Here is a 24,406-nt window from a genome sequence, read left to right on the forward strand (position 1 = left end):
GTTTCCTCCTGTGTAGACAGAGAGCATAATAAATTCCAGGAGAGTAAGTATCTTGATTAAGTGAGGTATAGCTTAATGTGGGGTCCACATTTATTACCCAATTAATAAATATTGGCTTCATTCTTTCTCTGTTAAACTATTGCATTTAACATTTTTCGGTTTCCACCAGTTAACTTGTGTCCTCCTTCATTAGGGGTTCAATCAAATCAATTAAAATTATGGAGTCTTCTAAAATTTCTTCTGGAACTTTAGAATATTTATATAATATTTATATTTATATAAATGTATTTATTTTATTTATACATAAATAAACTCAGAGTGAACCTAAATTATAAAATTGTCATCAAAGTCAAAATTTTTAAACACTTAAAGCAAATTGTATACATCTTCATTTATTTTATATTTCTCAATAAAAATTATATGCAAAGCATTTTACTAGGTGCTACAAGGTATACAAAACTTAATCCACCGCAGCTTGCAGTTATGCTTTAGCCATTTATACTCTGATAAACCTTTATAAGTTTTCATTTAGTGTTTGAATAAAATAAAGAAAAAGAAAGGGTTACCTCAAATACTTCTACCAGGAAAGTGCATCTCCACTGGCCTATAAAGTGAGTGGGGAAAATGTGGACAAGAAAATAAGCTCTCATGCAAACAATAATATTGTCAATATTTGTGCCAGTTTCTATGGAAAAAATCATAAATTTTATCAGTCTTCACAAGGAACTTTTGACTTGTGTTCCACTGCCAGTTCTATAGCTAACCAGATGATGAAAAAGCTATGCTTTTTTCTCCCTGCCTCAGTTTCCCCACCTCTTATAACAGGGCATAGTCAGATAATCTGTGAGGTCTGTATCACCGCTAAATTTTGTAGTCTGTATACATCCATGTCATTGATGTTTTTAGAAATTGCCATTCCTATAATAATTCAATAACAAAGTGTTAGGAAATTGTTAATAATTTATAGTTTAACCTCTCCTCTTACCAGAGGAGGAATTGAGACCTATAGGAACCAAGTGATATTGGCCAAAAACATACAGCTTATCTATGCAACAGCATGTCAAAAACCCAAATCCAGTTGCTAATCACCATGTCTTTTCAAATTTTTATACATTTTTTAAAAAATAATATTTATCTTATTTATTATTCACATCATTCATTATTCATCTGTAGGTTTACCTTTGGCATGGGGGCATTGCAAATCCTTCTTTTCTGTATTTCTATGCATTGTGTTTATGATAGGAAATTTTCAAAAATATGATTACATACTTTACTTTTCTTAAAATTGGCTTTTAATTAAATTCTCCCAAGTACAATTACCCAGATAATCTTGATATGCTGGTAATTGTGATAGCATGCAAATTCAAATACATCATCCTTTACTGAGAAGCAATAATGAAAATAAGAAGATGGTAGTTCAAATATACCAATGTTTTGAGTTAATATTAAAGATGTGACTAGCTAGTAACATCATTGATTTTTAAACTGCTAAACATTTTATTTCATTGTCTTTTTCAAAGTGGCCAATTTGATGGTTTATAATGTTGAAAACACTTTTAAATCTTTTTGGACTTGTTTTCAGACAAGGAATTAATGCTAGGAAACTGTATTCTGAATGAGTTTGAAGTGTTGAAACAATCAAATAGGATTAATATAGTTGGTTAAATTTGAGGATGATAACATTTTGGCTAAAAATGTAACATGACTACGTGATGATGATATCCAGTCTTAAGATGGTTCATAAGATGGTTCTAACAACATTTTTAAAGCTTAGGAATAGAAATGTAAACAACAACCAAAATATTGAGATTTGCAGTACAGTCTTTAGCAGGTAAATTGTAAGATAGTGAATGGCAAGCCATGTTCAGTTAGCCTGACGCATGTTTGGGTGAGAGTGACTCCCTTTAACTTACATTCTGTTAGTTTCCACGTTGGATAAACACAAGGACAGTAAAGCACACAGATCACATTTCACATTTACTCTGTATCTGTCAACATAAAATTATTGTGCAGACATAGTGATACCTTTTGTTTATTTATTTATTTTGAAATAGGGTCACTCACTAATTTACCAAAATTTGGGTAAATAATTCTCTTACCTGTTTTTATCATTCTTAAACATATGCATAGCCCACACTTATTTCAGTGTTTAATATTAGAAGTGTTTGAGTCTTTATTTAGAAGTTTGTAATGTTTTTGTAACCAGAAATATGCCGTAGGAACTTAACTTTTGTTTCTTTCATTTCGTTTATGTTAAAATTGGTTTTGTTACACATGTTTTGCTTAAAGTACCAGTTTCCAAGAACCTATCAACAAGGTTAAGTGAGGACTTACTCTACAGTCAAATGCTCCACTGTTATCTTTTTGTTGAAAGAATGGCAATAACTGGAGATTTTCACTCCACTGCTTCAGGATAGCTATATATATATCTCAGTCAATTATTTTTTGGAACAAGAAAGGAAAAGCTAAGTGGAGCTAATTTAAACAAACATTGAAATCATAAAAGGAATAAGCACATACGATAACTCGTTGAACCTGTGAACTGTCAGTACAGTTGGACCTCGCAAAAACTGTGAGCAATAATGGAAGGCATGGGCGTCTTCTCTACAAACACACTTTCTCTCCTCACTGTGCTCATGGCTGTCCCCACCACTAAAATTCCTATGCCCTCTTATTTTGGTTGACTGGCTTAGACTATCTTGGAATTTCAAGGAATTCAGTGATAGATGATTGGCTCAGCCTGGGCCAGGCTTCCCCGCATCAGGGCAGCTGTGGCCAGGGGCGCAGGGTCCTGGAGCACACAGAGCTGCAGCTGAGCCCACTCTGCATGTCGGGGGAAGGTTGGAGGGGCGGTGTTTAGAAAAGCAAAGCACGTGAGCTGGCCATGTATCCCAAAGTGTGCCTCTTGTACTATATTAAAATAAAATTCCAGTAAAACTTGAAACGAGCTAGTCAACATGAATATTATCCTTGGTCCACATGCTGTTGTTTCTTTCTAGAATAATTAAATGTTGTTTCATGATATAGTCTTTCCATTCCATAGCTTTAAAAATTATATATAGTGGGAAGTACTGTCCTTAGAGTGTATTTCAGTGATTGGATTCTTTTAAGAAGGAATTAGAATTTTTTTTTTTTAAATCAACCAAAGTTTACAATATTTGGAGCTCGTTTTGCTTAACTAAGTATTCAAGAATTAGAGTTCGGCAACACTGTATCTTGAGCTCTTTGGAGCAGAAGCCTTGCATGTATAAATGTAACAATTACACTTGTCTCAGTCTTATCTGAGTCTGTGGTAATGGTCAGACAATTTCGAAAGGTTCCGTGACTCTAACCGATGGAACTAATGTCCATCTGTGTAAAAGCAGACATTCTGAAAATGTCCCCATCTTCGTCGTGATGAATCAACCTAGAAGTCATTTACCAGCCTGTACTCTCCTTCCTGACTCTTCTACCGACTGTACCACTGAGTTCCCATGATACATGGCTGCATACACACATCCACTTGATAGAAATAATTACTATTATTTTAAGATGGATTAATCAAAGATCCATACTTTCTGTGAATTTTATTCTGTAAAAAGCAGTGTTGATTACCTCAGCATCAGAAGTTTTTTTTTTTTCTAAATCCACTTTCTATCTTGGCAAGCATCAGACACTTGACACAACCCCATTTATTTGAGTCCGCATCCCTATACTAATTATACAAAGAGGAAAAAAACTTTTTAACCTAATAATGTTTTTAAGAGTTAGAACAAATTTACATAAGCTACAACTCTAAACATGCTTCATAATTACAGATATAAGCAGATGTATATAAAGATAGGGAGTGCTGACAGGAAATAAAATTCAGAGACAAAAATCTCTAAGTAACCAAACATTTTTGTCTTTCCCTGGTTTAGTCTAATACTAATCCCTCAAGGCTAATTTGGTCCAGATACAGTCTTACTCAGAAGGCTCAGTAAACAGGATCTGAAAGCCTTCCCACGAATATTAGGCACGCTTATTGTTCCCATAGAAAGGTGAAGCTATTTATCTTTTGTCTTTCACACTGTCTGACATCCTGATAGGAGATTAAAGGGAGATGGTCACATTTTCCAGTGGTGACTATGTATGTGCTCAGCACTTTACATGTAATATCTCATTTAATCTTTATAATAACCTTCATTGTATACATGGGCAAAGTGACACTCTGAAAATGTTCCTTCCCAAGATTATCCCCTAATGTATAAAATTATATATGTAAAATTTATTTATACTCACACTCTTTCTCCCATATGAAATGGACAAGGGGGACTTATCCAGTCAATAGGTATTATTGTTTGAAATATGTATGACATGACGTTCAATTACTGTACTAAACGATAATTAAATATTAGCATGGATCATGGAAAGAGAACACTAGAAGAATATATAATTTCTAGATTTGGCTTAGATAGAAGCTAGGTGTGGGATGTGGGGCCAATAATATTTACAGGCTTCAGTTTTCTTACTTCATTTATCTGACGTGCCCTCTCATCCCCACCTCACTCTCTATTCACTTGTCCCTTTTATTTTTTACCTTAATATATACGATAAGAAATAACAGATGTAAGATATGATATAAATACAATATGAAATAAATATTGCTCTTATTTATTTCCCATGTGTTTGGAAACTAACATTCAAGAAAGTAAATACCTCCTTCCTCCCCCATTATGATCAAGAAACAAAATACCTCCCTCTCCCATCTCTGCTGTACCCCCAATGCCTAGACCAGTCTCTGAAATTTCAAAAGCACTCAGTAAACATCTATGAAGTGAATGAACAAAAAGGAGAGAGTATAACCTGAAAAAGAAAAAGGGGCCAGAGGACCTTCCCCTTTATGGTGCTTTTCCCTTTGTGCAGTCATTTTCTGTTTATTTGTCTGTATCTCCCACTGGGGACTGAGACTGGAGTTGTTATCACAGTTATATCCCCCCTCACTGGAACAATGTCTGGTCCTGCCATATGATACACTGTCAATAAATAAAAATTGTCAGAAAATCTGAAAACTTAGGACTATTTACTTGATTATCATCTGGAAGTTGTTCATGCGGGAAGTAGGTTTGCAAATCGGTGTATGTTTCTTCGAAAAGACATTTACAAAACAATCACAGAAGATTATAACTGAGATTAAATCAGAGCAAATTAAGGAAAATAAAAAATACGATAAACTAAATATTTCCCCGTGTTCCCAGACTTTTGAAGTATCCTGAATTTCTCAGATGTGTGAACCAACGAAAAAATCTAATCAAAATTTTGTAATTATTAAGTAGATCCTAGCCCTTTGTTGGTCAGTAGCTCTGAATGCTTAAGCCAGGTGAGTTTGTATTCTTTGCCATTAAACCAGAACCTGTTCATTTTATGTGGTTGTTTCCTTCCTTAGTCTGTGAATTTCTGGTACGTGCTGGTGATGAACGATGAACACACAGAGAGGCGATATCTGCTGTTTTTCCTTCTGAGCTGGGGACTTCCAGCTTTTGTGGTGATTCTCCTCATAGTTATTTTGAGAGGAATCTATCATCAGAGCATGCCACAGATATATGGACTCATTCACGGTGACCTGTAAGTACATCCAGGCAACATGTTGCCTTCTTAGCTTTCTCGTACCTACGCAGTTATATTAGTAGACAGTGGAAGCAGGTGCCTAAGAGATATGGTTGAAGGAGTGGCAGGAAGGTCTTAGCTTTCCTGCCAGACTGTGTGAAGCTCTACTTCCTCTAATTATGCCTTTAAATAACAAACTATTGCCTCTCAAGTTCCTTTGATAGATGCAATTTTCTCGAGTAGGTATATCAAACAATTCACAGTATTTGTTCCTTAGCATAATTTAGTTTATTAGATAAAGGCAAATAATAATGTCTAGTGAAATAAGGGCATTAACAAAGAAAAAGTGAAAAAAAATTGGAGTGTGGCACATTATCTAAGGAGTATATTTTTGGTAGGAGCTGGGGTGGCAGGTACCATCACCCATAAGATCCCAGAATACCAAAAGATTGTATCAGAATGAATAAAGAGTGTCTACAAAAGTGCATGGGAATGAAACAAGGTCAACTTTGTCCTTCTTAGATATTCTTGTTAAATACACACACATAGATACATGATTTAATCCTAAATCTGATATCTTGTAGCTTTGAGGACCACTCAGCCCCTTTAATTAACACCCCATGGCAAGGGGAGGAAAAAAACCCTTTGTTATAATAAAGCTTAACCAGCTCCTTTAGTCAAAATGAAGATAAGAGAACAAGTAAAATTCTAAATAAGAAAGAATAGCCTCTTCACAGTCTTCATGGTATTATGAGGACAATATTAACCTAATTATCTCACAGGTTATTGTGAAGATAAAAATTAGTTAATAGACAAAAAAAATCTTTGAAAGTACTATATAAACAGAAGTCATTTTAATGGCATTATTGCTTCTGATCAATTATATATTTAAAAAATATTTGTTATTGATGTATACAAATGTATTTCACACATGGACAATCACAGACACATACCTGCAGCACATTCAGCCAAAGAAGACCAGCTATGTGACACACGTACTCAAACATGCGAACACACACACATATTGATATACTATATATAGTCATTTTCTCTTTTTATTGAGATTCAAGAAGATTCCCTCATACTGATTATAGTATTGTAATGTAGTTTGTACATATAAAATCCTAACATACTATAATCTTCTAGAAAGGAATTATTGTGTCTCTTCAGAATTATATTATGGCTTTTCACATTTTACTACCCCTAGCATTAATTTAAATCTTGGACTGCCAGGATTAATTTCAGAAAATTCTGCGTTGTTCTTTGGTAAATACAAAGTAACCATGAAGCAAGCCCTGGTGGCCAACATCCTATTCCTTCCCCCTGGTAAGATAGGATTTATTTGAGCATTACATGTACCCCCATCTAGCCTTAATAAATGGTACCTGATGAAAGTAATGTTAATTAGAAGAAATTCTCTACTGATGCTTCTAAAAGGATTTTTAAAGGGAGAAATAAACTGTTACAAAAGAATGTCCAAATGAACTTTTAAAAATTTGCCTCCTTAAGCTTTGCAAAATGTTCTCTATGACCAGCTAAATTATAATAAGCAAAATGTAAAATATATTATATTCACTTCTACCTGGTTTTAATATGATGGAATTATTAGACCAGAATGACTAACCTTTGTATTGTAGGTAACTTTTCTCCTTAATTCACATAGAATACTCCTAAATCATCCCCATGTGAATTAATTCCAGTTTTTAAAAATTCTGTGTTTTTGTATCATTTCAATCTCAATATAAGGATATAGATTAGTGTGTTATTTACATTGAAATATTGTATACCTATACCATCATTTAAAAACATGCCATTTCTCTAGAGATGATGATAGGATTTTTGGTGTATGAAATAATAGCTCACCTGTTGCACAGTGGTTACTTCTTAAGTTATATTTCGTTTCTGTGAAGAGTTTTCTCTAAATAGATCTCAAATGCATTAATATACACAAATTGTTATGTTTAAAATGTTTTTGTCAAATTTGGAACCAAGGTTATGCTAATGTCATAAAAAGAGGTCGTGATCCCTCTTTTTCTATTAGCTGAAAACATTTGCAAGTTTGTTGTTATTTTTTTCCTTAGTATTTTGGAAGCTAGGTAGGTGTGAGGAAGGTTTCTTTGCAAGAAGGCTTTTAATTACAAGTTCATTTCCTTTAAAACATATAAAACTATTCATATTTTCTGTTTCTTGCTCTTCTGTGTCAATTTTATAAGTTTTTTTCTATGTATTTTTCCATTTTATCTATTCAAATTTTTTAATGTTTGTAAGATTAATACTGATGTTTCCTTTTTCATTCTTAATATTGATGTGTTTTCTCTCACTTTTTTTTCTCTCTCGATCAGTCTGGCTGGTGGCTTATCAATATTATTATTTTTCCCAAAACTAACTTTATACTTCTTGATGTTCTCTATTGTGATTTTTTTTCATTTTCATCAGTTTCTACATTTAGCTTTTTAATTATTGCTTTCACTATCTGAGTTTTATTTATTTTTCTAATTTCTTGAAATAGATACTTAAATAATTGATTTCCAGCCTTTTCTAATATATAGCAGCCTATAATTACTGCTTCAGCTATATCTTACAAGTTTTGAAATATAGTATTTTCATGATTATTCTGTTAAAAATATGTTTTAATTTTCATTGTGATTTCTTGTTTGACTCGGGTTAATGTGGAAATATATTATTTAGTTTTCAAATATTTTTAAATTTTTAACTTCTCTTTTGTTATTAATTCTGACTAATTTTAGTTTAGAATTGTCAGAGCACATTGTATGATTTCAGCCTTTGAAATTTGTTAAGACTTGCTTTTTGGCCCAGCATATGGTTAATATTGGCATACATTCCGTGCTCATTTAAAAAATTCTGCACTTGTTGGGTTCAGTAGTCTGTACATGTTGGTCAAGTTTATTGACTGCTGCTTAGAGCTTTTGTACCTCCACTGCTTTGCATCATTTGTTCTATCAGTTACTGAGAGGTGTGCGTGTGGATTTCTATTACTTTTTTTTCATTATGTATTTTTTTAAGCATGAAACGAAGTTTACTGAGGAAGGACAAGATAAGTTTACAGAGTAAGAGCAAGACACATTGGCCACAGGACAACGAACGGACCCCTCTATCGTAACAAAAGGGCCTCATTACATATTTTGAAGCTATCTTTTTAGGACATACAGAATTAGAATTGGCATATCGTCCTTATTGGTGGAACTAGTTATTATAAAAGGGTACTTTTTTAATCTGTAGTAATTCTTCTTGCCTTAAAGTCTATTTTGTCTGATATTGCTATAGCTACACCATCTTTCTTTTGGTTGGTGTTTGTATGATATATTTACCATCTCTGTATTTTCAGACATTCTATACATTGAAGTGGGGTTTCTTGTAAAAAGCATATAATTGTAGTTGTTTTTTTAAAATCCAGTCAGATAATCTTAGACTTTAATTGGAGTATTGAGCCAATTTACAGTTCAATGAAATTACTAAATTGTTAATATGTTTGAGTGTATAGTTACAGCTTTCTATTTGTTTTCTCTGTGTTCTTGCTATATATTTTATTTTCCCATATTCTTTTCTTCATTTGAATATATTTATGATTTTAGTACTTTTCTTAGTTCCCAAACAATGATAAGAACCTAAAATGCTTTAATTACTCCCTTTCTTTCTATTATGCATTTATTCTGCATGTATTTTAAATACCACAAAGCATTGTTATTACTTTTTATACCATAAATATTCATTTAGATTTACACTATCTTGTTCCTCTATTTCATCCAGTATTTTTGTTTTCATGTGAGACCATATTTTTTCTTTCTGAAACATGCCCTCTTAATGTGAATCTCCTTATGACAAATTCCTTTAATTTTTGTTCATCCAGAAATATCTTTATTTTGCCTTCACTTTTCTTGTTATTATGCTATAACCAGGTACTGTGATCTCTTACCTGATTTTTTAGTTCTTATGAAGATGCTTTCTTGGATGGGCAGTTCAGTTTGATGTTCCTGCTGGGGGCTGATCACTGCAGGGTTATATTTGGCCATCTTGCTCCTCCCCTCTTTTGCATATGAAAGATATTTTTGCTGGGTTTAGAATTGTATTTGACAATATATTTGTTTCATTTAAAAATATATTATTCTTGTCTGCTGGCTTTCATTCTTCCTCCTAAGAAGTTAGCTGTCATTGTTACTCCTTTGAAAGTAATGTATCCTCTTTTTTCCTAGCTGCTATCAAGATATTTTCTTTTTTTTGATTTCACACAGTCTACATGATACAGTTTCCTGTGTTATACTGGAGATTTATAGAGCTTCATGAATTCACAGCTTGATGTCTTTCATTAGTTTTAGAAAATTCTTGGTGATTATTTCTAAATAGGACCTCAACTTTCTTTCCTCCCTTTTTATAATTGTAATTAAATGATAATTTCACCATTTTATATGTGTCTTAATAGGTTTTTTTAATCCTGTCAACCACATTTTCCTCTCCATTATATAATCTAGATTTTTTTTCTCTATTGACGTATTCTTCAGTATACTAATCTTTTTTTCAACTTTTCCCAGAGTCCTCGTAAACCTCTCTCTTAACTTTTTAAATTCAAGTATTATATTTTTAAATTCTAGAATTCTAATTATTTTTTTAATCAGTTCTCTGGTAAAAGTCATGTAATCATCTATTTTATTGAAAATATTAGTCATGATTATTTTGATTTCCATGTATGACTCATTTGGAGTTTATTTGTACCATATGATTTTCTCTGTTTCCTATTTATCGGTATGTGTAGTACTTTTTTAGTGAATGGTGAATATTGTATATGTAAGAAATTAGAGTGGCATTGGATGATGTTATATCCTCTGGCAAGGGGAATTAATTGAATAAGCTTACTTGAGCTGACTGGGTTACACCTTTGTATGGCTTTGTCTATTTCTGTTTCGCCATCACTCATAGGATTTATACCACCAAGGACCCAAAATGAGAACTGAGCTGTTAACTAGGACTTCTCCTTCTGTTTGGATGCCAATACCACATTTCTTTTTAGATTTGCTTTGCTTGTCTTGTTAGGCTATTCTATGAAGCTAAGAATCAGAAAATGCCTCAAGAGGAAAATCTCTAAGTATCTTGTTTACTTTTTCCTGGAATGTGTTCTCTCAAGTTCCCTTCCCTGGAAGCCCTGAAGTCTAATTTTTGTCTCCTTAGCTCCTTGAGATTGCCAAACACTCTGCTGGTTTCTCTGACTCTCAGAATCTCTCCTCTTCCTGGATTTTCAGTCTCTATTTCTTCTCCAAGAATTGGCAAACACCCTGGAGAGAAAAGTGGGTGCAAAACATAGGGCTTATCTCAATGAGCTTCTCTTCTTTCCAAGCGTGGTCTCTCAAACTTTGGCTGCCTCCACAGCTTCCCAGTGCCTTCAAATAAATAGTTTTGTTTGTTTGTTTTTCCTTTAATTTTATTTGTCATTTCTAGCTAATCTAGTTGGGAGCATAACTCTTGCACAATATATTTGATTAAATCTATTTCAGTATTTTTAAGAGGTATTTTATAGATAGTGTACATATCTGCATGAATAGTAGCATACTGGTTTAGTGTAACGATTAAGTACAAAGTCAAAAATTTTTCTGAATAATTTATATTATCTAGGGTTAAATTTTTTATGGAAAATAACAGTGAATAGTAGTGACAATACATATGGATGTTCTCTAAATGCTGACTTTGGTCTACTTCTCTTGCCTATGTTTTTGTCTATCGTGAGTTACCATTTTCTGCACGATAACCCCTGAAATTGTCTCCAGCCTAAAACCCTTTTCTGAGCTCCTTACCTATATCATACATTCAGATGTCTAATAAACATCTTTACCAGAATGACACAGCTATCTCATATTTAGCACATTTAAAATTGATCTCTTAAAATGCTTTAACCTGTGAAAGGTCCACCATCCACCCAAGTACACAAGCTGTAAACTGGAGAGTTATTTTCTTCTTCTTTCCCTTACACTTAGCATCCTATAATCACAAATTATTTTCTAGTCTAACTCCTAAACATCTTCCTACACTTTCTCATTTTAATGTTCATCTCTTATTTCATCAGCCTCTCTTCAGTTCAGTCTCTGTCAGTTTTGGTCTTTTGGGTTGCCTCCTAACTTATGTCCCTATCTCTAATTTCTTCATTTTATAATCCATCCATTCAATTCTGAAATATGGAAATGGCCATATTACTCTGTTGCTTGAAACCCAACTGTTGCTTCTTATTACCTTCAAGGTCATGGCTGAATGGGACATCCATGGTTTGATGCTGTGCTGAACCAACTTCTTTTATCATTCCTCTCACCCTCCTTTCATGTTACTCTCTGTAACTGAATTGCTGGACGTTTCTGTGATCTCTTATGCCTATCCCTTTGAATATATCTTTTAGGTCTCAAATGCCTTTCTTTCATTATCTCTGCCTAGAAAATCCCTATTTTTCCTCTAAGTATCAAGCTAAATGTCAGTTTTGTAAAGTAGCTACTTTCAGATTAAAATACTACCTCTTGTATATAGCCTTGGAAAATTCATAACCTTTCATAAAGCCTATGATTGTACCAATTATACTTTATTGAAAATATTTGTTTATGTCAGTCATGTAACCTGAAATTCAGACTGGAGATCAATGATTAATTACAGATTATATGGTGAGAGTTAATAAGGTTATGAAGGATGTGGGGCTTAATTTATCCCCTAGTAGAAATATCTGAAGTAGAAAAAAGGCCTTACTAATCCAGTGTAAACTTACACAAATGAGAGTTTAGAGAAAACTTTCATGTTTTCTCTATCCAATAACATACATACAATACACACATACACACATATACATAAATAAAGATTTCACACAATAATATGCTTAGAAAAAAATCTAATATACCTAGGGGTCACCAAATAATGATAAATGCTTCAATATTTTAAATACCACATGTGACATGCCAAATCATATAAGAAATAAATTTTCTTATATATACATAAAAGATCAAATTCTAATTTACCAAGACTAATGGATCTTTGCATCTAGATTTAAATCACACAATCTGATTTGAAGAAAGACCTAAAGAACCTATAAAATTTAAAAATTTACTTTTTTCTTGAAGTAGAAAACCTGATATAGACTTATTATTGTTTCCTTATCACTGAGCCAGATGATCCTATGAGGATCCTATGACCCTATGAGGAATCAATCATACTCTACTCAGAGTTGATAAAACAAGGCTCCTATACCTTCAAACTTTCCCAAAAGATATATTCATCAGCTTTTGAAATTAGCACTAGAAATGCTTCCAACTTTCTTTTTATCTTATAATTGAACAGTGCTTAGTTGTAATAAAATAAAGGCAAAAGTAAATGAGTGATTGCCTTGGGTGATTGCCCTTCCTTACCAGAAGTAACTCTATTGAAAGTACCCAGAAGTAGTCTCTGTAGAGTAGTTTATATTGAGTGTCTTTGGAAGTAGACACCTATTTTTTCTGGGTTGGTTTCTTGGCTGCTTTAGGTAAAAAAACAAGCTAAGAGAGACTTTATCATGCAAAGTACGGGAGAAAGAAAATACAGTACTGAGTCAGGAGCCAGGGAGGAAGTAAAGAGAGTGTGGTCCTGAGGAGTATCCCTAAATAGAGAACATGTCATTAATCTGGGACCCCATTTTGTGAATATTGATAGAGTAATTGGAGTGTCAGAGCCATGCCAAACGGAGGTGAGGACAGTAAAGACATGACTTATCTGGATCTCAATATTCTTACCTCTAAGCAGCGAGAAGCCAACACATTAATAAATGTCAATAACAGTAAAAATGATATAATGATGATAGGTTGTTTTGCACTTCCAAAATGCTTGCTTTTTTCTCTTTCTTGCTAGTTCATGTGAATTTAAACTTAAGAAAAATCAACACTTATTGGAGAATGACTACATGCAAAGGACTAAGTGAATTCTCTTTTGTCTATTTAAGCCTAAAATTTGTTTGCCATAATGAAAAAATTACATAACTTCTTAACTTAATTTTAAAATTGATTAGTTTTTCAGTATTTGTCTCTTGCAATTTCAGCATCATGTTTTACTTTAGATACTCTGAACAAATCTTTATTATAACCTACTCTGATTATCCTGCTCCTGAACTGAATTATCAATTTTTCCAAGTCCTCTAAAAAGAATCTAATTTTGCAAGCTATATTAGGAGAAATGTTCTTAATACGGAGGACAAATCTCTGTATTTTAAATTGGAACTAAGTGGAAGTTATTGTACTGTATGGGAAATATGATACATGAGAGAATCGTTATTTTCATTAAATTACTTTAAAAGAGAATCATAAAAAAAATGTTTACAAGTATGGAGTGCTTGCTCACCCATTGTCTGAGAGGTGAAGAAAGTTGCCATATATCTATGGAAGAGAAATGTTGCCAGGATCTCTTCATGGATTTGCTCGGTTGGGGAGTGTATTATTGCCTGTGGGTATGCATGTGCACACAGAGAGACAAATACATGCATACATAAATAGCAACTTTAGACTACCATTTTCCATCTATTCAGACCTTCACATAAAGAAATCTTGAAGGCCGGGCACGGTGGCTCACGCCTGTAATCCTAACACTCTGGGAGGCCAAGGCAGGCCGATTGTTTGAGCTCAGGAGTTTGAGACCAGCCTGAGCAAGAGCGAGACACTGTCTCTACTAAAAAAATAGAAAGAAATTAGCTGGACAACTAAAAAAATATATAGAAAAAAATTAGCCGGGTATGGTGGCACATGCCTGTAGTCCCAGCTACTCAGGAGGCTGAGGCAAAAGGATGGCTTGAGCCCAGGAGTTTGAGGTTGCTGTGAGCTAGGCTGATGCCACGACACTCTAGCTTGGGCAACAGAGCAAGACTCTGTTTCAAAAAAAAAAAAAAAAACCTTGAAGCATGCTTCCCCATAAGGTCTTAGAATCTTATAGAAGCTAAGGGCTGGAATCTAAGGGTTGGAAAATTTCTAGCTTCCTTTAATAAAATTTCAGGCACGTCCTCAAAAGCTTATCATGATTCAAATTCCTGTTCAAAGCCTTGTTAGCTTCTTGAACTTCTTATTCTAAACATACTCAGTTTATATGACTTTTTATGCCTACTGATTACACAACTCCTTTTGCAAACATTGACCTTTTTCTCTTATCTTGGTTTACAGTATCATCTTTCTTAGCAACAACCTCAGCTTTTCTGACTACTGCTGTATCTCTCGGAAAAAAATTCCAACTAGCGTTTTGAGTTACATCCTTCATAGCTTCTCTTAGTTCCAGGATCCTCCTCTTTGCACACAAGGTATAATCTAGACAAAAGCAGAACTTTATCAAGTGTTGAATTCAATCCTCATACAGCCCTTGAGTAACCTTCGAGGCATTGCTGACAAATGTTCACCCCTTTATGTTTGAACTCCTCCATGAGAAAGAACATATTTCCTCCTACGACTTCATCATACAGAGTAGAAAGCTATCTCTTTTAGGTTCTGGCTTAATATCTAATTGCTAGGTTCATAGCAACAAACAAAACAACATAATATTTTCTTTTACATGATAATCCTCTAAGTATTTGTTCTAATTCTTTTTTGCAAGCTAAACACTTCTGATTTGTTCAAATAATTTCTCATATGATTGATCTTTCCATGATTTTGGTAGCTCTCATCTAAACTTGTTCTACATCAATTCTTCTTCTTTTTTTTTACATTTTATTTTAAAAGAATTTTAGGCATATAGGAAAGTTGCAAAAATTATACAGAGAGTTCACAAATACGCTTTATTCAGAGTATATCATACTTAACATGACAATAGTACAATGATCAAGATGAGGAAATTAACAATGATAAAATACCATTAACTAAACTATAGACCTTGTTCAAATTTTACCAGTTTTTCCCCTGATGTCCTTTTTCTGTTCTGAAATCCAATGCAGCATGTCACATTGCTTTTGGTGCTTGTGTGTCCTTGGTCTCCTTCAATCCGACAATTTCTCTGTCTTCCCTTGTTTTTTGCTTTTGATAAGTAATGGGAAATTATTTTATAGAACGTCTCCCAAACTTGGGTTTTTAAAAAGTTTTCTCATGATTAGACAGAGGTTATACATTTTGGGCTAGAATGACACAGAGTGTTAAATTACAAGTTTTTTCATATGAACATATGTTTTCAATTCTCTTGAGTGTATATCTAATAGAGTTGTTGAGTTAACTTGCTACTTTCAAGATTGTCTCTTTGTTTTTGTCTTTCAACAGTTACATGTCTAGGTGTGTTATCTGTCTGAGTTTATCTTAACTGAAGTTTGTTAGGCTTCTTAGATGTGCAGATTAATGTTTTTATCAATTTGATAAGTTTTGGGCCATTGTTTCATTGAATATTCTTTTTGCATCTTTTCCTCCTCTCCTTCTGGAACTTTTATTATATGTACACTAGTATACTTGATGGTGTCCCACAGAGCTCTAAGGATCTGTTCATTTTTCTTCATTCTTTTTTCTTTCTTTTCCTCAGATTTGATCATCTCAATTGACCTGTCTTCACATTTACTGATTTTTTTCTTTTTAATGCTCAAAACTACTGTTCCCCTCCTTTAGTGAAATTTTTATTTTAGTTATTGTACTTTTCATTTCAAGAATTTCTTTTTTATGATTTCTATCTCTTTATGGGTATTCTCTATTTGGTAAGACAGCATTCTCATACATTCATTTAGTTCTTTAGGCATGGTTTCACTTATGTTTTAAACATGATTTAAAAAGCTAATTTAAAGCCTATTCAGTAAGTCTAACATCTGGATTTCCTCAGGGATAGTTTCTGTCTGTTGCTTTCCTGTTCTTATGTATGGGTCATAGTTTCTTGTTTCTTTGCATGTCTTGTGATTTTTTTGTTGAAAACTGGACATTCTAAATAATGTAGAAAACAGAAAACTTTGAAATCATAAGTTTCTTTCTCTCAAGATTTGTTGTTTCTGTTTACTATAGCAGTTATTTGTTTATTCACTTTCGTAAATTTACAGGTTTAATTCTGTAAATCTGTATGCTTTGTCATGTATGGCCACTGAAGTCTCTATTCTATTAGCTTAATGGTCAGCTAATAATTGGGCAGAGAATTCCTTAAATGCCTAGAACCAAGAAATCTTCCAGTCTTTGACAAGGGGCTCTGTGTGCATTTGGGGACATTTTTACACTGGCTGAGCTCTGAGACAGGTCAAATCCAGAAGGCCTTGCAAGTTGGAGTTTTCTTTGGGAATAAAACTTTGAAAGAGCTCCAGCTCCCTTAGCTTTCCGCAATCCCTCTCCCTGGTGGGTGGCTACGTGAATCTGGAGAACAGGGTATGAGACTAGGGCAAGTTAAACCACCACAAAGCTTACTGTTCTTACAATATTAAGCCTCTTTTTCTTTTTCTTTCTTTTTTAAAAATATATGTTCCTCAGCTTGTAGCAAACTTGATTAATTGCCAGAGTTCTGAAAAATTTAATTCTAAAAAATTTTGCCAACCTTCTCATTGCATAATATGGAGCAGAGAATTTTCAGAGGTCCTAATTTTGCTATTTTCAACTGTTAACCCTGTCTCTCAATGTTTAAGAGTTCTTTATATTTATTACAGATATCATGCTTTATCCATGGTTAAAAATATTTTTATAATACTTTATTTATGTTGTTTTATGCCAGACAACTTTTCTAATGTAGTCAAATTTATTAATTTCTCTTTTATTTCCTCTATTTTTAGTCATAGTTAAAGAACCTTTCATAAAATTGAAATCTCTAATGTATTTAGAGTTTATTCTTATCTCTGGTATGATACATGAATTTTTTTTTTTTTTAAGTGGCTACCTACTTGACTGTTACCATTTATTTAAAACATTTATTTAAAAGTTCACCTTTACACCAGTGATTTGAGAGGTCACTTTTATCATATACTAAATTTCCAAATGTACTTGGATCAACAGCTGGACTTTCTACTTTATTTTACGCATCTTTTTGTCCATTAATGTATCAGTTTCATCGTTTTAATTATTGAGGCTTTTTAGTATATTTTAATGTCTACTAAGGCTAGTTTCCCTTCACCTTTATGGCATTGTTTTCATTTCAGTGTTTTCCTGGATATTCTTGTATGCTGACCTTTTTAAAATAAATGTTATGTCTAAGGTTTCTAACTCCATAAAATAATTCTTAGTATTTTTATTGAGCTTGCATTAAATTTATAATTTAATTTAGAACTGCCATCTTTATAATGTTAGGTCACTCTATCCAAGAATAAGGGATATATTTTCATTTGTTCAAGCCTAATTTTTTATCTTTTAGAAGTGTTTTACAATTTTCATTGTATAGATTTTGAACATTTCTTATTAAATATGTTACTTATTTAGTCTTCTTTGTTGTGATTATAAGTAGGATTTTTCTGACTATTATATCCTCTGTTTATTGTGAGAAAAAGGCTATTGATTTTTATATGCAAATTATGTCTCCTTCTACTTTACTGAGTTATTTTATTGGGTTAGTTTTATCATTGATTTTTCTGGGAATTTCCAGTGGTGCTATAATATTATCTTCATATAGACATAGCTTTACTTTTTTTTAACCTATTCTTATGCCGTTTCTCTTATATAATTTCATTGGCTAATACCTCTAGCACAATATTGAATAGTAGTGGAGATAGTGGGCATCCTTGCCTTATAGCTGAGTTAGTGGATATCTCTTTATTGCTTGCCTATTAAATAAGGTAGGCAAATATGTATATCTTAGGATTAAGATATACATATTTTAATGCAATTAAAAAAAATACCTCTTCATTCCTATTTCCTTGAGTGTTTTTATTGTGAATGGGTATTGAATTTTGTCAAAGGCTTTTCAGCATCTTTGAAGGCAATCATATGATTTTTCTGATATATTATTAGGGTATATGATATTATTGAATGGAACCAACATGGCATTCCTGAAAGAAATTCTTCTTCATCATTGTATTATTTTCTTAGCACGAAGTTGGATTCTCTTTATTTATATTTCATTTAGTATTATTGCATCAGTATTTATGAATTATGTTGGTCCGTAGTTTTCTGTCTTTGTATTGTCTTTATTCAGTTTAAGAAGCAGTGTTTACCGGCTTTACAAAATTAATTAGGAAGTTTTTCTTCCCTTTTATAGAGCATGAGACAATTTGATTTATTTATTTATTTTTTTTTTGAGACAGAGTCTCGCTTTGTTGCCCGGGCTAGAGTAAGTGCCATGGCGTCAGCCTAGCTCACAGCAACCTCAAACTCCTGGGCTCAAGCGATCCTCCTGCCTCAGCCTCTCGAGTAGCTGGGACTACAGGCATGCGCCACCATGCCCAGCTAATGTTTTTCTATATATATATTTTAGTTGGCCAGATAATTTCTTTCTATTTTTAGTAGAGACGGGGTCTCACTCTTGCTCAGGCTGGTCTCGAACTCCTGAGCTCAAACAATCCACCCGCCTCGGCCTCCCAGAGTGCTAGGATTACAGGCGTGAGCCACCGCGCCCGGCCTGAGACAATTTGATCTTTGAAAATTTTACAGAATTCCCCTGTGAAACCATCTGGGCCTGCTGCTTCTTTTGTGGAGTGGTTTCTTAATAACTTTCTCTACTTCTTCTGTGAGAATTGGTTTGTTCAAACTTTCTAAATTGAATAGAAACAATTTTGTTAGTGTATATTTACCCAGGAATTTATCTGTGTCACAAAGGTTTTCAAATTCATTTGCACAGAGGGCTAAAAATTGTCATTTCTTTATGACATACCCACAAACAGGAAATTCTGTTCTCCACAAGTGATCTCACCAGAGTGACCTGGTTTGACCAATGTCAAAACAGCATGACAACGTTCCTTATTAGCTGCTTGTAGCTGTGAATAATGAATTGAAGGATATAATAGCCTCAAATTATATATTTGTCAGTATTTGGTTTTAATAGCTACAAGGCTCTTTGTATTCCGTAGCTGTGTTCTCGTGGTAGTGTAATACTTAAAACACACTAGCAAAATATTCAACTTAAGAGAAAGATGCAAATTTTCTGTGATCAATTTAACATTCTAGGTTTTGTAGGGCTTTTTTTTGTTTGTTTGTTTTTGTTTTAAGAGATGGGAGTCTCACTCTGTCACCCAAGCTGGAGTGCAGTGGCACCATCAGCTCACTGCAACCTCAAACTCCTGGGCCCAAATGGTCATTCCACCTCAGCCTCCCAAGTAGCTGGGAATACAGTGCATGCCGCCAGTCCCAGCTAATTTTTTTTATTGATTGATTGAGAGATGGAGGTCTTACTCTGTCACCCAGCCTGATCTCGAACTCCTGGCCTCAAGCGATACCCCTGTCTCAGACGCCTCAGTAGCTAAGACTAAAGGCAGCTCATTCTAGGTTTAAAAAGCTCTAGGGCTGCGGTCCCCAATCCCTGGCCCTGACCAACAGCCATCCATGGCCACCAGGAACCGGACCCCACGGCAGGAAGTGAGCGGCCAGCAAAGGAGTGAAGCCCATCTGCACCCACAGCCGCTCCCCATCGCTCGCATCACTGTCCGAGTCCCCACCCCTGCTCCGGCACATCAGCAGGGGCATCAGACCCTCCTTGGAGCGCGAACCCCTGCAAACTGCGCATGTGAGGATTGCTGCTCCCCATAAAAATCCAACGTCTGATGATCTGACGTCGAGGGAAAGCTGTCTTCCGTGAAACCGGTCCCTGGTGTCAAAAAAGTTGGGGACCGCTACAAGAGTCTCCGGTCAGACCAGGCACGGTGGCTCAAGCCTGTGATCCTAGCACTTTGGGAGGGGACAGCGAGAGGATGGCTTATGGCCAGGATGAGATCAGCTTGAGCAAGAGGGAAACTGTCTCTACAAAAAATAGAAAAATTAGCCACGCGTGGTGGGCGCAGCACTCTAGCCTGGACGACAGAGTGAGACCTTCCTTGTCTTGGGGGAATAAAAAAAAAAATCTCTAGGGTCATTTTACCTGCCATAATTACTAAAGAAATTCCTAGATATAATAACTTCCCTCACTGTTCTCTCCATAAAGCATTCATTGAACATTATTTGTATGGGATGTCAGATAAACCAATACCACAATGTCCTTTATTTGGGTAAAAATAATACATTATTTAACATTCATTAAAACTCCACTTCATGTATCTTTCTATGTAAAAGAGATCGCATCATCAAGTAGCATCATTTAATGAATATTTTCATCCTAGCCAGATGACATTTGTAAATAAGCACCCATGGCCAGATGTAAGCCTGCAACTCCCTCTAAATTCTAGTACACAAAAGCATCCCACTCTTAAGTAAATGTGCTTCATGTATCTAGAACACCCAGGTACTGAAATACAGAGTCCTAAAAGTATATTTTAGCAAACTCGTTGTACTAAATATATCTTGAGATGTGCCTCTAAATTTTTCCTTGATTGGAATACAGTGGAAAGATCAGGGGCTTTGGAGGTAGATAGACAAAAAGTCTAATACTGGCTCAGCCATGTTCTTGATAGATGACTCTGAGCAAGTTACCCTCTGTCAGCTTGAAGCTCCCCATCTGTGGAAGGGGCATCATAGAACCTGTGTCATAGGATTGTGATGTGGTTTAAGCAAGATGATGCATTCAGGAAAGGTGCACATACTGTGCACAGCGCAGAGGAGGGAAGTAAGTGAGAGCACATGTATAAGTCTGGGAACGTGTGTCTTGTGTGAAGTAGCAGTTACATGTAACCTATCAGACAAACCCAGTTAAGCATTACTGACCCTATAAATCCTAAAGAGTCACTTACCATTTTACTACCTCCAGTTGTTCTGAAACTTTTATTTAAATAATTTCTATCATTTTCTTTTGCACTCATCTTTGACATTAGGATTGCAAACAATACACTTTTTAATATTTCTGAAATTCAGAAGCTTTTGTCAACCTAATTTAGGAGCTTCTTTTGTATTCATCATAAATGAAAAAAAATGCTTCTACAGCTTGCAATCTTCTCTGGTACAGTCAGTTAGGCTGCTATAACAGAGTACCATAGACTAGGTGCCTTAAACAACAAATGCGTATTTTTTTACACACAATCACAACAAAAATGAGATGCCATTTATACTATTTTGCAATTTGCTTTTTATTTACTGGAAAGTTTCCTATATCAGTGTGCATATTCATCATATTTTCTATTCTATTGTGCTTATTTAATCAACTGGACTATTTCCAGTTTTTCTTTATAACAGTGTTGTAATGAGTATTCATATATAGGTATCTTTGTACACATGTGTTAATTATCTACAGGGAAAATTTTGATCAGTGGAATGGCTCAAAGATATATATGTAATTTTTTTACTTTAGAAGATATTGTCAAAGTGTTTTCCAGAAAGGAGACATCTTTTACATTCAAGCTACAAATTGTGACAGAACCTGTTCTACCACATTCTTGCCAATTCTGAGCATCATAAAATTTTTTAAATTTTTGCTAGTGTGGATATATGTATATATGTGTTTGTATATATGCATATATATACTTAACTATATATAAAATTAAATTTTCATTTCTTTAATTATTAGTTATGGGGTTTTTTTTATTTCAGCGTATTACAGGGGTATAAATGTTTAGGTTACATATATTGCCTTTGCCCCACCTGAGTCAGAGCTTCAAGCGTGTCCATCCCCCAGACAGTGCACACCGCACCCATTAGGTGTGAATATCCCCATCCCCTCCTCCGCCCTCCCGCCTGCCCGACACCCGATGAATGTTACTACTATATGTGCACTTAAGTGTTGATCTGTTAATACCAATTTGATGGTGAGTACATGTGGTACTTGTTACTTGTTTTTCCACTCTTGTGATACTTCACTTAGTAGAATGGGCTCCAGCTCTATCTAGGATAATACGAGAGGTGCTAGGTCACCATCGTTTCTTGTGGCTGACTAGAACTCCATGGTATGCATATACCACATTTTATTAATCTACTCATGTATTGATTCCACATCTTTGCAATTGTGAATTGTGCTGCTATAAACATTCTAGTCCAGATATCTTTTTCATAGAATGTCTTTTTTTCCTTTGGGTAGATGCCCAGTAATGGGATTTCTGGATCCCATGGTAGTTCTACTTGTAGCTCTTTGATGTATCTGCATATTCCTTTGCACAAAGGTTGTTCTAGTTTACAGTCCCACCAGCAGTGTATGAGTGGGTTTCTATCTCTCCGCATCCATGCCAACATTTATTGCTTTGGGACTTTTTGATAAAGGTCTTAATAGCTTCATTTATCATGTACCAGACACTATACTAAATACATTGTCTCAGTTATTCTTATGCAACCCTATGAGGTGGAATATCTTTGCATAGATTTATTTAGCATTTTTTGTTTCTTTCTTGAATTACTTGTTCATCTCCCTGCATTAATTTATATGATTGTTTGCTTTCTCATGTTTTTTAATGATCTGTAGAGTTCTTTGTTCTTGTTCTTTTCTCTTTTCCTTCTTTTGGAAGTAAGGTGGGCTATATCAAGGTTATTAGCTTTTGTCTCTTTGAATTTTTATTTCTCTATTAACTCATCTTTTTCCTATCTATTTTAAGAAAATTTACATTTTAATATATGAGATGAGCTTATGTGTGATATTAAATAATTTCAGAGAATTATTTTAAGTATTTTGTGTGCTAATTAAAACTTTCAACTACAGTAATAATACAGTTAACATGTTAAGAACATTTAAAATTATTTACTCAGGGTCAAAATGGTCAAAACATATGTTGCCACAAGAACCTCAGTCTGTATTCATCCTAATTTATTAACTAGAGGCAGAATCAGGAAGATTAGTGATTACTTTTTAATGCAAAGTGCTAAGAATTTAGGCATTTGAAATATCAAACGGAATAAAGCATTAGGAAATTGGTAATTATAAAACTGCAGGTGGTGGAATTGTAATGATAGAGATGTTTGCAAGATTGCATTTCATTTCACTTATTTTCTTTAAAAATTTTAGGGATAAAATGAAAAACTTGAGCACCTTTCATTTTTGGAAGCCCTATTTTACAAAGTATTTTGCCATCTCTGAAAGACTTCCATTTAGAAAACTGAAAAAGCTCATACAACTGCAGACAATCAATTGTGTATTATTCAGGAAAGAAATCAGTTATTTAGAGAAAGTTCTGTTGTAAACATATCTAATGAAAAAAAAATACCCACAAATATAAACAGTTTGTCAAACAGCATTCTTAGTACTACTTAAGAAAACCATTTTTGGCCCCAAAAGATTTTCTGATAGTTTATTTTGCAGTTGTATTGTCTACTTTGTAGCTTCTTAGCAGCAAGGATCTGCCTGCTATTTCTTTTTCCTAAAACAATATTTTCTTTCTTATGAAATGAATTAATCAATATTTATTTTAAAAATTGTGGAGAGCAAACATAATTTTAAAAATAAAGTCAGACATATTCTCATTCAACAAAAGCACTTGTGTTTCTGTTTATGTCTAGATATATAAATTTTTGTCTTTCTAATACAAAATTATCACAGTTTTATCTCCTGCTTATTTCACTTTATATCATTAGAACTTCCCATGCCATTAAGTATTCCTCAGCATTTTTAAATGGATTCACAATGTCTATCTCATTATAGAATTTATCAAACATGTTTACCATTCCCCAGCATTGAACATTTAGATTCTTCCCTGCCTTCCTTTTTAACATTTGAAAAGTCTGCAGTGAATGTGCTGTGTCATATTTCTGCTTCACAAATACCTTGAAATGAAATTACTGGATTAAAGATATAAAATTTTTAGAAATACTGAAATTGCCAAACTGTCCTCCAGAGAGAGTAAAAACAGTCTTAGCAACATGTTTTGAAAGCACCAGAGCCAGTCTTGATTGGTAGTTTAATTAGTTTTATAATTTTGATAGTA

General features: G+C 34.0%; 1 protein-coding gene across 1 annotated transcript in view; it reads left to right on the plus strand.

Annotated features, from left to right (window-relative positions):
- ADGRV1 (adhesion G protein-coupled receptor V1) overlaps positions 1 to 24,406 on the plus strand; it is a 501,294-nt gene that overhangs the window by 343,948 nt on the left and 132,940 nt on the right. Inside the window, exon 85 of the mRNA XM_069492870.1 lies at positions 5,405 to 5,583. Within this exon, the coding sequence (XP_069348971.1) occupies positions 5,405 to 5,583 (179 nt within the window). The remainder of the gene's footprint in view (positions 1 to 5,404; positions 5,584 to 24,406) is intronic.

The sequence above is a fragment of the Eulemur rufifrons genome, chromosome 17 (assembly GCF_041146395.1).
Source record: "Eulemur rufifrons isolate Redbay chromosome 17, OSU_ERuf_1, whole genome shotgun sequence".
Lineage (NCBI taxonomy): Eukaryota > Metazoa > Chordata > Mammalia > Primates > Lemuridae > Eulemur > Eulemur rufifrons.